At 41.1% G+C, this 14433-nt stretch overlaps 1 protein-coding gene across 2 annotated transcripts in view; it reads right to left on the bottom strand.

Annotated features, from left to right (window-relative positions):
• Positions 1-12340: 12340 nt before the first annotated feature.
• The window catches only part of nlrx1 (NLR family member X1), a 29993-nt gene continuing 27900 nt past the window's right edge, over positions 12341-14433 (bottom strand). For both annotated transcript variants that reach the window (XM_082502117.1, XM_082502118.1), the window contains one exon: positions 12341-12910. In XM_082502117.1, the coding sequence (XP_082358243.1) occupies positions 12773-12910 (138 nt within the window). In that variant the 3' untranslated portion in view covers positions 12341-12772. The remainder of the gene's footprint in view (positions 12911-14433) is intronic.

Here is a 14433-nt window from a genome sequence, read left to right as displayed (position 1 = left end):
TTTACTCCTGTTTTTAGATAATAAAATATTGATACAATTGCAAAATCAGCATATGAATTAACACGTCTAATGTAAATTAACATTTTAATTATCAATAAACATAACATTTCCTATAATTAAAGGAAGACAACACTGTAAAATACACTCAGAATCTTAAAATCGTTTCACAAATATGCTGTTTTAAAAGACAGATAATTAAAATGAATACTGTAAATACATATCCATATACATGTAGTTTTTGCACTCCTTCCTGGATGAAAACATCTATTGTTAAATTTACTATCAGCTCAAAATGACAAGTGGTCGAGGAATTTGTCAAACCATTGCTGTAGGAAAAGAACCAATGAAACGTCCATGAAATGTCCATTCTGTCTTCCTCCTCGTGCTGTGACATGCTGTGGAAGACAGCAAGAGATTAATAACAAATAATGATTAAATGCAGAGAGGTCTATTAACACAAAGTGAGTGAGAAAGGTGACTGAAGAAGAAATGTTCAATGCATCATGGGGATCCCCCAGGAGCCTACACCTATTGCAGCATAACTAAGGGAGGATTCAGAGTTAGCTGATCCAACCCTAACTATATGCTTTAACAAAAAGGAAAGTTTTAAACTTAAACTTGAAAGTAGAGATAGTAGCTGTCTCCTGAATCCAAACTGGAAGCTGGTTCCAAAGAAGAGGGGCCTGAAAACGGAAGGCTCTGCCTCCCATTCTACTTTTAAACACTCTAGGACCTTATGATGTACTTGTGATATGGTAGTATAAGGTCATTAACCCTGTAAGACCAAACCCATCAATAAATAGCCAGAAAATTCAGATTTTTTGGAAAGGAGATGTTTAGAATAGAATAGAATAGAATAGAATTCAACTTTATTGTCATTGCACATGCACAGGTACAGGGCAACGAAATGCAGTTTGCATCCATCCAGAAGTGCTTTAGTGATATAGGTATATTACAATATATATTAGCAATAGTATAGATATGTAAGTATATTACAGAAATGGGTCTATTATGGTATGTTATAATGTACACGGTATGAAGTATGTTGTGAATATTCTATAACTAAGTATGTACAGGCTGTAGTGAGTACAAGCTATGAACAGGATATAAATATGAAAAACTATACAGAATATGAAATAAATAACTTTACAGAAATCTGAGATATACAGCTATACAGAAATGGGAACTATGCAAGTTGTAAACAGTTGTAGGATTAAAGATTATTGAATGTACAGAATGATTATTTACACAGAGCTATACAGTAGTGCAGTTAAGATAAGTGAGGGTGTAGATAGTTTCTACAGAGGCTATATAAAGTGCTAGTGGTTGTGAGTGGTGGTTCACTCCATGTTATTATTGTGTGTTTGAGGGTACAGTTGTCCATTGTGTGTGTGTATGTTCAGTCCATGTGTTAACGTGGGTCAGATGTCAGGAGGCAGAGTTCAGGAGTCTGACAGCTGTGGGGAAGAAGCTGTTCCGGTACCTGGTGGTCTTAGTCCGGAGGCTCCTGTGGCGCCTCCCAGAGGGCAGGAGGGTGAAGAGTCCATGTGATGGGTGACTGGGGTCTTTGATGATTTTAATAAGAGTTTAATAACCGTTATAACAAAATCAACTTTTTTTTTCTATATCATGTTGTGTATGATGTGTTTTTTCAAAATATATTTATATATAATTTTTGCATTGCATTTGATACTTTATTGTCCTCCATTGTTGAACAATGGACAGTCCAACAATGGAGCCAGGGCAAAAGGTTATGAAGCAAGATTTGATTCCACACACAATAAAATAGGCAAGAACAACGTTACACTCAGATTTTCCATGTCAACAGAAACATCGCAGATAGAAATTCTAAAAACAGACAGTATTACCTTACTAACCTACAAACTCAGTACAGGAAGTATTTCATCATGAATTGTAATTTTAAGCTTTCGGACCTGCCCTTGTTACTGCTTTAAATTAAATGCCAAAACTATTTCAAAAATCTGTTGATCTCCTCAATTTTGACAGCCTGGTGAAAAATGGCTTCCCACCCTCATTATTAAGTACATTTGTGACAAAGACATGTACACAGACACTCACTCTCTCTCGCATTCACCCTCACACACAGAGGGCCTTTTTTGCCTGCACAAATGTCATTTGCTGTTTTATCCATCTGAGAGCCCACCTGTCCGCCTCCCAAGTGGTACCCCCAGTACAAATGCACAGTTCTTCAGGTTGGCCATGAGCCCTGCCTCCCTCGGGGACTCTAGGACTGCCCAGGTGTTACAGTGGATTATGGCATCATTCAGGTAGGCTGCAGCATATACAGTATGCGGCCGTAGCACATGGTCCACGAGGCACTGGAACGTGGTGAGGGCTCTGAACAATCCGAAAGGAAGTTTGATGAATTGATACAAACCGTATGGAGTGAAGAAGGTTTTCTCCTTGGAAGGAATCTTCCAGTAGCCCTTGGTGAAAACCAGTGCTCTGAAAAACTGAGCCATTCCTAACCAGTCCAGGAGCTTGTTAACCCGGGGCACGAGATACGCATCAAACTGTGACAAAAAGTTGTCACAGTTTGATGCATATCAAACTGTGACAACTTTTTGACCTTGAGGTAGTTGACACAGAACCGTATAGACCCATCTTTCTCTACCTATAAGAACTGTAAGAACTATGGGGCTATGGGGCAACACCACACGCTGTGTGACTCTTCTATTACTCACACCAGGCTGCGTTTCAAAATGGTGCTCTATGAGATTCGTACAGCCCAGCAGGGGGAGAACACGTCTGCAAAATGCTGTTGCAATGCAGCAACATCTGCTCTCTGGGCCTGTGCCAGATGGTTATCGTAATGGAGGGAGACAGGAATGGCGGAATTTGGTAACTCTGGCCCCAAATTATCTCTCATTCTGTTCTGTGTCTCTGTGCTCCCTCCCTGTTGCCTTATCTGATGTCTTAGTGTCAAGCTCGTGTCTGTGCATACCTGTTGTATTTCCTGTTTTTATTTTGATAGTCCCTGTACTGTGTGTATTGTGTCTAGTTTTCCGAGCTGTGTTTTCCTCCTGTCTCCCATTCCCTGATTGCTCCTTTCTTCCGCTTGTTATTGGTCCATCTGTGTTTCTCTGCAAAGTCATCCTGTGAGTTATGGTTTCAGATTTGTTAGATTTTCCAAGTTTAGGTTTTTTCCTTAGTTTCTGTCCTTCCCATCTCTGCTCTGTCTCTTTATTTACCCCATGTGTAAATAAAGCTCATTCATCCCATCTAAGCCAGAGGCTGCATTTGGGTCTCTCTCTCTCCACTTCAACATCCTGCCAAGCTGCCCCAGTCTCACTGTGACTGGGAGGAAGGGAGGGTGGACCCAAGGACTGCCCACATAGCAAATAAAGGTTCAACAGCTGCTTCATTCGTTCTGAGAGAACAACACAGGCTACAGATTGCGTTTTTAAAAACCCATCACAGCAATTATGACAGTTAAACCAGTTTGTGTGTCTATATGTGAAATTGGAAATGCTATTCTTTTTTTGTAATTGAAGTTTTTTATTATTATTTTGAACATTTAAGAAAAACATAACATAACAACACAACACAACAAAAACCACACTCAGTGAATAAATAAAACAAACAAACAAACTGTTGCATACACAGTTAATTCTTAATTCAGACTGTATGTCACATTGTCATCATGTTGTAGACCCATAAAAACAAAAAAACTGTCCCATTGTTCTGTTAGAGTCTCTGTCTTGCTGCTCAGTCTTCCCAGCATTTTCTCGCATGCAGCATTTTCAGTCATTTTCTCCTGGAAATGCCGCTAAATAAATGCTATTCTTTTTACAAAAATCTTAGTGATTTTGGTTTATTTAACTATAAGCTTTTTCAAAAGTATACAATTATATTTTTGGACAAAGGTTTTCAATGTAACATAAACTTTAATGAACTTTACTTTTACCATAGTTCAGCCAGTGCATTTATCATCTTGTACAAATAAAAAAATATATATACACAATATGTTTGAAACATTCGATCTCTATACAACCGTTGCAAGAGCTTGGTTCGCATTGCCGGAAATAAGTCGGACTCGTTCCCGGTGGGTGATGGGCTCCGCCAGGGCTGCCCTTTGTCTCCGGTTCTGTTCATAATTTTTATGGACAGGATTTCTAGGCGCAGCCAAGTGGCGGAGGGCTTTCGCTTTGGTGGCCTCAGAATCTCATCTCTGATTTTTGCGGATGATGTGGTTCTGTTGGCTTCATCGGGTGGGGGCCTCCAGCTCGCACTGGAACGGTTCGCAGCCGAGTGTGAAGCAGCGGGAATGAGGATCAGCACCTCCAAATCTGAGGCCATGGTTCTCAGCCGGAAAAGGGTGGAGTGCCCACTCTGGGTCGGGGATGAGTTCCTGCCCCAAGTGGAGGAGTTCAACTATCTCGGGGTCTTGTTCGCGAGTGATGGGAGAAGGGAGCCGGAGATCGACAGACTGATTGGGGCTGCAGTAATGCGGACGCTGCACCGGTCCGTCGTGGTGAAGAGGGAGCTGAGTGTAAAAGCGAAGCTCTCAATTTACCGGTCGATCTACGTCCCTACCCTCACCTATGGCCACGAGCTGTGGGTAGTGACCGAAAGAACGAGATCGCGGATACAAGCGGCAGAAATGAGCTTCCTCCGAAGGGTGGCTGGCCTCTCCCTTAGAGATAGGGTGAGAAGTTCGGCCATCCGGGAGGGGCTCAGAGTAGAGCAGCTGCTGCTCCACATCGAAAGGAGCCAGCTGAGGTGGTTCGGGCATCTGACAAGGATGCCCCCTCCTGGGTGAGGTGTTCCAGGCATGTCCCACCGGGAGGAGGCCCCGGGGCAGACCCAGGACACGCTGGAGAGATTATATCTCTCGGCTGGCCTGGGAACGCCTTGGTGTTCCCCCGGATAAGCTGGAGGAGGTGGCTGGGGAGAGGGAGGTCTGGGCCTCTCTGCTTAGGCTGCTGCCCCCGCGACCCGGCCCCGGATAAAGCGGATGAAGATGGATGGATGGATGGATGGATGTTTGAAACACATTGTGCTGTATTTTAAAGTTTGTTCTACAGAATGTTTGTTCAACTTAAGTTAATGTTAACACATTTATTTTTACATTACATTACAAGTTATTTAAAGCAGATGAGCTTTCAATATTCATTCTGATTTTAACTGTGCCTAACAGAAACACACCTGCAGGACTCTTTTGTTGCAGAGAGTCTTAAAGAGTCCTTTTTAACTGCATGGATCCGAGTCTAGGGAGTACCTTCTAAACCGACCAATAGAGATACATTGTATTTTCAGTGAGGAGTTTGTCTCAGCAGCAGGAGAGACCCCACTTTTAAATCACTCCTGTGGCCACAATTTTGACAGCGGGAACATAAAGAACACACTGTTGTGTAGTGCTTAAGACCCTCACAGTTCAAAAAGTATTTTCATAAGAGTTACAGTATTGGATTTAGAAGCAGTTTTTCAACACGTGCACCGAGACAAATTTGACAGTGATTTGCCACAGAGAAACAGAATCAGTCAGTAGTTAGTGCAGGCACACTGGGTAGAGCATTCTGACTGGCCCGTTAACTTCAGGCTTGTTCTCCATTGGTGGATTTGTCTTCAGCAGATAAGTGGTTTAAATCTGGGCAGTTTGAGTCAGTTGATGACTTTTGGAATCATCTTTTGTGACTGGATGATCAGAACGGAAACTATTCACAGTTGTGTTTTAAAACACACTGCTATTATTTTGAACACGAATAAAGCTCAAAATCCATATAATATTTTTGTCCATTCATTGGGAACACTGCATATTATACACTCAACAAAAATATAAACGCAACACCTTTGTTACTGCTCCCATTCCCCATGGGATGGACGTAGAGACCTAAAATTCATTCCAGATACACAATATAACCATCCCTCCCAAACAGTGGTCACAAATCAGTCCAAATGTGTGGTAGTGGGCACATCTGCTATATTGAGATAATCCATCCCACCTCACAGGTGTGCCACATCAGGATGCTGATCTGACATCATGAGTAGTGCACAGGTGTACCTCAGACTGCCCACAACAAAAGGCCACCCTGGAATGTGCAGTTTTTTGCGCTATTGGGGGTCTGGGGACCCAGAACCGGTCAGTATCTGGTGTGACCACCATTTGCCTCATGCAGTGCAACACATCGTCGCATGGAGTCTATCAGATTGACAATGTGGCCTGTGGAATGTTGGTCCACTCCACTTCAATGGCTGTGCGAGGTTGTTGGATATTCGTGGGAACTGGTACACGCTGTCGTATACGCCGGTCAAGCACATCCCGAACATGCTCAATGGGTGACATGTCCGGTGAGTATGCTGGCCATGCAAGAACTGGGACGTTCTCAGCTGCCATCTGCCCTGAACAATGTGAACCATGATTCATCCGTGAAGCGCACACCTCTCCAACGTGCCAGACGCCATCGAATGTGAGCATTTGCCCACACAAGTCTGTTACGGCGACGAGCTGGAGTCAGGTCAAGACCCCGATGAGGACGACGGGCATGCAGTTGAGCGTCCCTGAGACGGTTTCTGACAGTTTGTGCAGAAATTGTTTGGTTGTGCAAACCAATTGTTCCAGCAGCTGTCTGGGTGGCTGGTCTCAGACGATCTTGGAGGTGAACCTGCTGGATGTGGAGGTCCTGGGCTGGTGTGGTTACACGAGGTCTGCGGTTGTGAGGCCGGTTGGATGTGCTGCCATATTCTCTGAAACGCCTGTGGAGATGGCTTATGGTTGAGAAATGAACATTCAATGCACGGGCGACAGATCTGGTTGACATTCCTGCTGTCAGCATGCCAATTGCACGCTCCCTCATTGCTTGTGGCATCTGTGGCATTTTGCTGTGAGACAAAACTGCACATTCCAGGGTGGCCTTTTGTTGTGGGCAGTCTGAGGTACACCTGTGCACTACTCATGATGTCAGATCAGCATCCTGATGTGGCATACCTGTGAGGTGGGATGGATTATCTCAATATAGCAGATGTGCCCACTACCACACATTTGGACTGATTTGTGACCACTGTTTGGGAGGGATGGTTATATTGTGTATCTGGAATGAATTTTAGGTCTCTACGTCCATCCCATGGGGAATGGGAGCAGTAACAAAGGTGTTGCGTTTATATTTTTGTTGAGTGTATTTTACTCTTTTGTTCATCTTTTGATGTATCAATATTTCAATTACTTTACAGAAAATGAAGGAAAACATGATATTGGGCAATTCAAAAAATAGCAGTGTCTGCATTTTTCCATTACAAACTCAAATATTTACTCAAAAAAAAAAAGTTAAGATTTAGCATTCCTGTGAATCACTAAACTAATATTTAGTGGTATAACCACTGTTTTTGAGAACTGCTTCACATCTGTGCTGCACGGAGTCGACCAACTTCTGGCACGTGTAAACAGGTATGCCTGCCCAGGATGATTTGACAGCCTTCCACAATTCCTCTGCATTTCTTGGTTTTGCTTCAGAAACAGCATTTTTGATGCCACCCCACAAGTTTTCTGTTGGATTAAGGTCCAGGGATTGGGCTGGCCACTCCATAACCTTAATTTTGTTGGTCTGGAACCAACATACTGCTCGCTTACTGGTGTGTTTGGGGTCATTGTCTTGTTGAAACACCCATTTAAAGGGCATTTCCTCTTCAGCACAAGGCAGCATGACCTCTTCAAGTATTTTGTTATAAGCAAATTGATCCATCATCCCTGGTATGGAATAAATAGGCCTGACACCATAGTAAGAGAAACAGCCCCATATCATGATGCTTGGACCACCATGCTTCACGGTCTTCAGGTGTACTGTCGCTTGAATTCAGTGTTTGGGAGTCGTCTGACAAACTGTCTGTGGCCCTTACTTTCATCAGTCCACAAAATGTTTCTCCATTTCTCTTTAGGCCAGTTGATATGTTCTTTGGCAAATTGTATCCTCTTCAGCACGGGTTTTTTTTTTTTTTAAACAGTTGGATTTTCTGGGGGCTTCTTGCCGATAGACTCTGACAATTAGAAGAAGCTTGTCTTAGTACTCACAGGTAACTTCAGACCATCTCCCTGGAGCTGATCATTGGCTGAGTCTTTGCCATTCTGGCTATTGTTTGATCCATTCGAATGGTAGTCTTCCATTTTCTTGCACGTCTCTCTGGTTTGGCTTTTCATTTTAAAGTATTGGAGATCATTTAAGCTGAGCAGCCTGTCATTTTCTGCACTTCTTTATGTTTTCCCATCTCCAATCAACATTTTGATTAAAGCACGCTGTTCTTCTGAGCAATGTGTGGCACGACCCACCTTTGTCAGGTTTTCAGAGAGAATTCCATGTGCAACATCTTCTTCTTTTCTGAGGTTGTAACTTTGCAAAATTAAATTAAAGAAACAAATTATTAGAAACAAGTTGTCTACTTATCATGTTCACATAAAGCAACCAGAACAATTAATACAAAAAAACCCTTTTATATTCAAGAAGAACTGTAGAAAGCTAAAATATGATACTATTCCATTCAGCTAGGGCAGCTTAACAATCACTTGGGATGAGCTTATTTAGAAGCATCAGATGTATGCTGACAAGTAAAGACATGGCCATCTATGTAAGCGCCCCCCATCCAGGGCAGTCATCAGTTGGAGGACGAGCAAGGCAACTTCTGGGGCCACCCACAAGCCCAAGACCTCGGTACCCTCTGACCTCCTCCAACCTCTGGGTAGCTGGTCGTAAATTCGACCCTGTTCCTGATTGGCTGGATCGAAACCGTCCCACACCATTTTATTGGTAATGGTTGAAGGTAGCCAAACCTCTGGGCGAAGTCCTGCTTGCAATCTTTCGACTCAGGCTGGCAAAAACTTCCGGTCACTCGGGGCCGCTGGAGTTGAGCGAAGGTGGGGTCCGTGCCTCCCCAAAAAGCTGTTTCACAGGGATCAGGTTAAACCTGGCCTCCTCCACTCTATTATATATTGGTCAGGCCCTTCTGAAATTGGGTCAGGCCCCAATTTCAGAAGGGGGTCAGGCACTGACAGTGCTTTTCCTCATTGGTAAAAGCTAGGGCCACCTCGATTTTAAATTGTTTTACTGGTGGACCCCATCTCGGGGTCGCACCAGGAGTCAGAGAGAATGTCATTTTTGCCCACACTGGCTACTGACGTGAAGACCCACCTGATTCTCTCAGGGATGCTCGCTCCTGTATGACTGTCTCCCACCGAAGTGGAGCGTTTGTAAAAGATCTGGCCGTGCAGCCACCAACTCTCCCCATCCTCACTGTTACAAAGCACCGGTTTAACTAAGAATAACCTTTTTATTTTAGTTTAACACATTTACACACACACACAGACATACATGTTTACATATGCCGATACACACACACATGCACACACACACATACATACATGTTTACACATGCCGATACACACACACATGCACACTCACACACGACGCAGATATTCTGCAAACATTCTGTTTTTACATTTGTCATCCTCGAGTTAAGACATTAAAAATACTTCATTCCACTTTTCCAATTCCACTCTTTAAGTGGTTTAGAAGATGAGCTTTTAATATTCATTCAGATGTTTTCTGACTCTATATTTTCTTTTGTCATCAGTTGGCTTTTCTAATGTGGATTTTAAAGATGTTCAGCTACTTTCCAACTTTGAAACTCTGCGTGAACTTCAGCTTTCAACAGGTCTGCACTTTGGTGAAAAAGTCAGTCTGCCCCAGGGCAGCTGTGGCTACAATCGTAGCTGCCTCCACCAGTGTGTGAATGTGAGAGTGAATGAATAGTGGCATTGCAAAGCGCTTTGGGTGCCTTGAAAAAAAGCGCTATATAAATCCAATCCATTTAAAAATGCTGAATGAGTTGAAATCCACTGAATCATTCACCTGAAGGCCAAAGATTCAGCAGTTATTACATTTCAGCTCAAACCATTCAGCTATCAGCATTCACACTGCATTTCGATCAGGAAATGCATTCTCTCTCTTTTTTCTTTACTATATACAATATATACAGTACTGTATGTATTTTGGCCATTTATGTATGTATAGCTGTATATCTCAGATTCTGTAAAGTTATTTATTTCATATTCTGTATAGTTTTTCATATTTATATCCTGTTCATAGCCTGTACATACTTATAGTTATAGAATATTCACAACATACTTCATACCGTGTACATTATAACATACCATAATAGACCCATTTCTGTAATATACTCACATATCTATATTATTGCTAATATATATTGTAATATATCTATATCACTAAAGCACTTCTGGATGGATGCAAACTGCATTTCGTTGCCCTGTACCTGTGCATGTGCAATGACAATAAAGTTGAATTCTATTCTATTATCAAGTCTTGTATATTACAGTTTTTCTCAAATGCTAAAACACATTTCACAAACGTTACCACCAGGTCCCCCAATGTCCAAACACAACACCCTTCTCTAAAGCTACATAAACACAACCACACCTTCCCACTGCAAAACTCAAACTCCCACACCAAGAGAGCAGCTCGAAGCTGTCAAAACTGTAAACACTATACACAGCATTACACACTACAGCAAAACAATTGAAAACACAATGCTCAATTTGTGAGAAGGTTCTTTGTTTCATAACTGCCAATGCATATTTTAGAAACTATACAGTAACGGATCGTCGTAGATCTCTGCAGAGGATTAGGCATTTAGATTTGTGAGTTTCATATGAGTAGTATAAATCTATAGAAAATCCTGCATGTATGTACACTACTGTAACACAACTCAATGCAAAAACAGAATCTATTGCACACAACAGTAATCTTGAAAACATGAACAGGGTGTGAAGTTTTTTTATTTACGTTATTCACACCACACACACCACAATCACTGTGCGGCATCATGTCACTGAGCTGTTGCTCGCATCTCGTCCGTAATGATGGTGCGAGGTTGTCTTGCTCTCCCTCCTGGACCTTCTCCTCTCCCATGTTGGCCTTCTCCTCTTCCTCGTTGGTCGCTCCTCTTCCTCCTCTCATTTTAACTCCTCTTCCTCATTGGCCTGCTCCTCTTCTTCCAGGGCCAGCTCTTCTCCCTCCTCTGCATCAAATTCCTCTTCCCCTGACTCTGCCTTCATCCATTGTGTTTGTTTGGAACCTTCAGCATACTGTGCACTCTGAACTTGCTTTTACATGTGGGTACAGCATTAGCAACAAGTGTCTTCAATTTTGAGTCATTGTGTGTAGTGAATGACGCCAGGTGTGTTCCCTGTGTTCAAAGATTGGTGACTGTGGCAAGCATTTTGCATCACATGGGCTTTCATTTGAGGATATGAGCAGAGTTGTTTTGCAACATGTGTTTTAGCAAGGAAAAATGTGTTTAGATTTATGAGTACAGAGGGTTGTGTTTTGTGAATTGTGTCTTCATGTGACATGTGTTTATGGTACTGGAATATGGTGGCTACATTTAGTAAATGTGTTTAGACTACTGGTCATTTGGGTTACAGGATTGGCTTTTGTGTTTTAACATTTGAGAAAAACTGTATCAAGAAATCCTTTACTTAGCATACACGTGTTTTCAAAATATTCCTTTCTGTTCTTAATCATATGTAAATTACACATGCAGACATTCTGTTTGATGCTGATAGTTGTTTGTTTTACTGCAGTGTACTTTGTTGGCTTATTTTGTGCAAAAAAGATGCATTTAATGAAGATGATATATAAAAACAGACTTTCACTCAAGGCAACCAAATGTCTCAATGCTTTGGCCTCATATGAAAATGACAAACTGCATGTCCTTTACCTCTCTCTTTCTTGTGCTTGGTAATACAAGGAAATTCATTTCAATTATTAATGTGAAATAAATCAAAATGTGCTCTTTAAAAGCAACTTTAAATGACAAACTATTCAACTAAAAATTCACAATCCAGTCACATGTGGAGCACCTCACACATTAAAGCCATACAGTTTGATTGTGTTTGGGTCTTTTAAATGGTTATGAATAGTGCAGTGTAGTTTTTACTGTAGAATCAAGAGCAAAATCTCTTCTACAGTGATGAAACTATATCTCCTAGACCAGAGGTGTCAAAACTATTTTACATCAAGGGTCACATACAGCCCACTTTGATCTTAAGTAGCCGGACCAGTGAAACTGTCTTTCTGTCAGTGTAAAGAAGTTAAATCTTTAACTGTTTTTCTACATAATCAAGAAAAAACAGCTGTGACATAGAAAGAAATCTGTCAGCATGAGTCTTTGGACTTTAACTGTACAAAATAAATGTGTAACATTACAGAAAAGGTTTGGGTAGCTCATTGCCTGGACTGTCAGTTTTTTGTTGTTGTTGTTTCTTAAATTAAACTGTAGTCATAAAAAAAACACAGACATTTCTATAGTAGAAAGTGAAAATCAGAAACTATTTTGTCATTTAATTGTTTATTGCTTAATTACTTTGCATAATATGAATGGCCTCTCTATCTTCTTTGTTCAACCTGGACAACTTTTATTACTTTCCTTCATCCCCTGGACCTTTAAGGGGAATGTAACACGTGATTGTCCGCATGGTGTACCTATCAAAATAAAGCCCAACCCCTGTCTGCAGGAATTCTCAACAGGGCTGAAGATTCAGCTCCCACATAGAGACCACATCAATAACTGACATATGAAATTATTTTGCTGGCCAGAAAAAATTGTATTGTGGGCCTGATATAGTCCGCTGGCCTGTTTTAAAACCCCTGTCCTAGACTATTAGTCATTGCTCTTTGAAGATTCTCCTATCTGGATTCATCCTATTCAAACTTGAACACTCATTTCCTGATCACCTCCTGGGTTACTTCTTGGAGGGAGGTAAATTGTTCCTATACATCTTTAGAATTTTCCGGACTCTCTTCTCAACTCTGCGGAAATGTAGCCTCTTCCAGAGGCTCTGCTGCTGTTGACGCCCCCACTCCAGATCCTCGAGAAAGACCTGCAAAAAAGAACAAAGGGCCACTGGTTTTACTGACACACACCTGACAATCAATCTTTTTTGTGCATTTCACCTCATCAATTTTAAGTTGGGTGTTTGTACATGTAAAATGACTCAAATTTAATTCTGCAAATCGAATTCATATCTTAAGGTCACTAATCCAATGATCCCTGTTCTCTGACAACATGAGTGAGGTGTCACACTAGGAAAAAATGCTGTCTCAATGCCATCTTCAGAAGCATATATGTCATAACACTAACAAACTGGATGCTTTCCACAAAAGCATCCAGTTTGTTCCACACAAACAAAAAAAACATCTAAACCTGGATCTCTAATATTTCAAATTCCTACATTATAAATGCAACAGGAGTGCCAGCGTAACAGTACTGGTAAGTGAGTTAAAGACAGACCTTGGTCATCATATCACAGCTCATGTCTGCCAGACACCTATTCAGGTGCTAATGCTCAGGAGGGAAAACAGAGGGGAATAAAATGCCCTTAAAGCCAAGGGGTAGAAATGTGTGTCACTAACTGGATGTCATGATCCTGGGTCTTTGACCCACTGTCTTGTGTTTTCAAGGTTGTTTTTTTAATGAAATATTTTCTGTTTGAATCTTGGCTTGCTTGCAGTTTCTTCCCCAGAACGGTGATACTGTTTATTTAGACATTGAGTTTTCTTGAGTCTTGAGACTAAAGAAGTCACTTGGGTGAGTGGGAAAATGTTTCTTCCTTTGAAAAGACAATATCTAGATGAATTAACTTGGGGTTTATGGATGGCAAGTATCATAACACTTGTTTATTAACTTCTGTCTATCACAGCTAAACTGAGGTGAGTTGAGGATATCCTGAACTGTTGTTTTTGATACTGTTAGCTGGTGTAAGCAAAACTGGAATCTAACAGACTTGTTAAGACTTAAACACTATCCAAATAGACCCTTATATGATGTGAATAAGTAAGCATGTTTACGTGGGTTTTCATGTTTCAGAAACTCCAGTTTAGAAGGTAGGCTTGAGGTAATAATGAAAATATATGCATACAAATGTGGAATTGCTACATATAAACTTAAAACATAAAGCAAAGAATTTGTATTTGGTTACTTGTTTGTTATAATAATGCTTCTTGGCAATATATCATATACCGTTGGTGTCAAACTCATTTTAGTTGTGGGTCACATACAACCCACTTTGATCTTAAGCAGCCGGACCAGTAAATTCTCCATTCTGTCAGCGTAAAGAAGTTACATATTTAACTGTTATTCTACATGATAAAGAAAAAGCTGCTGTAAAAAACAAAGAAAGCTGTCAGCACGACTCGTTGGACTTAAATTGTAAGAAATAAATGTGTAGAATGACAGAAAAACTTGTGGTAGCTCATTGCCCAGACTCTTCAGTTTTTGTGTTTGTTTGTTTTGGGGTTTGTTTGTTTTGTTTTTTTATAAACTGTAGCTGTAACCCTCCCCCAGAAATGTCTGTAATAGAAAAAATTTTTTTTATTAGAAATATAGCATTTTGTATATTTATTA

This window comes from Aulonocara stuartgranti, assembly GCF_965226115.1.
Source record: "Aulonocara stuartgranti genome assembly, chromosome: 14".
Lineage (NCBI taxonomy): Eukaryota > Metazoa > Chordata > Actinopteri > Cichliformes > Cichlidae > Aulonocara > Aulonocara stuartgranti.
Note: the sequence above shows the minus strand (reverse complement) of the source record. Positions and strands in the feature narration are given on the sequence as shown.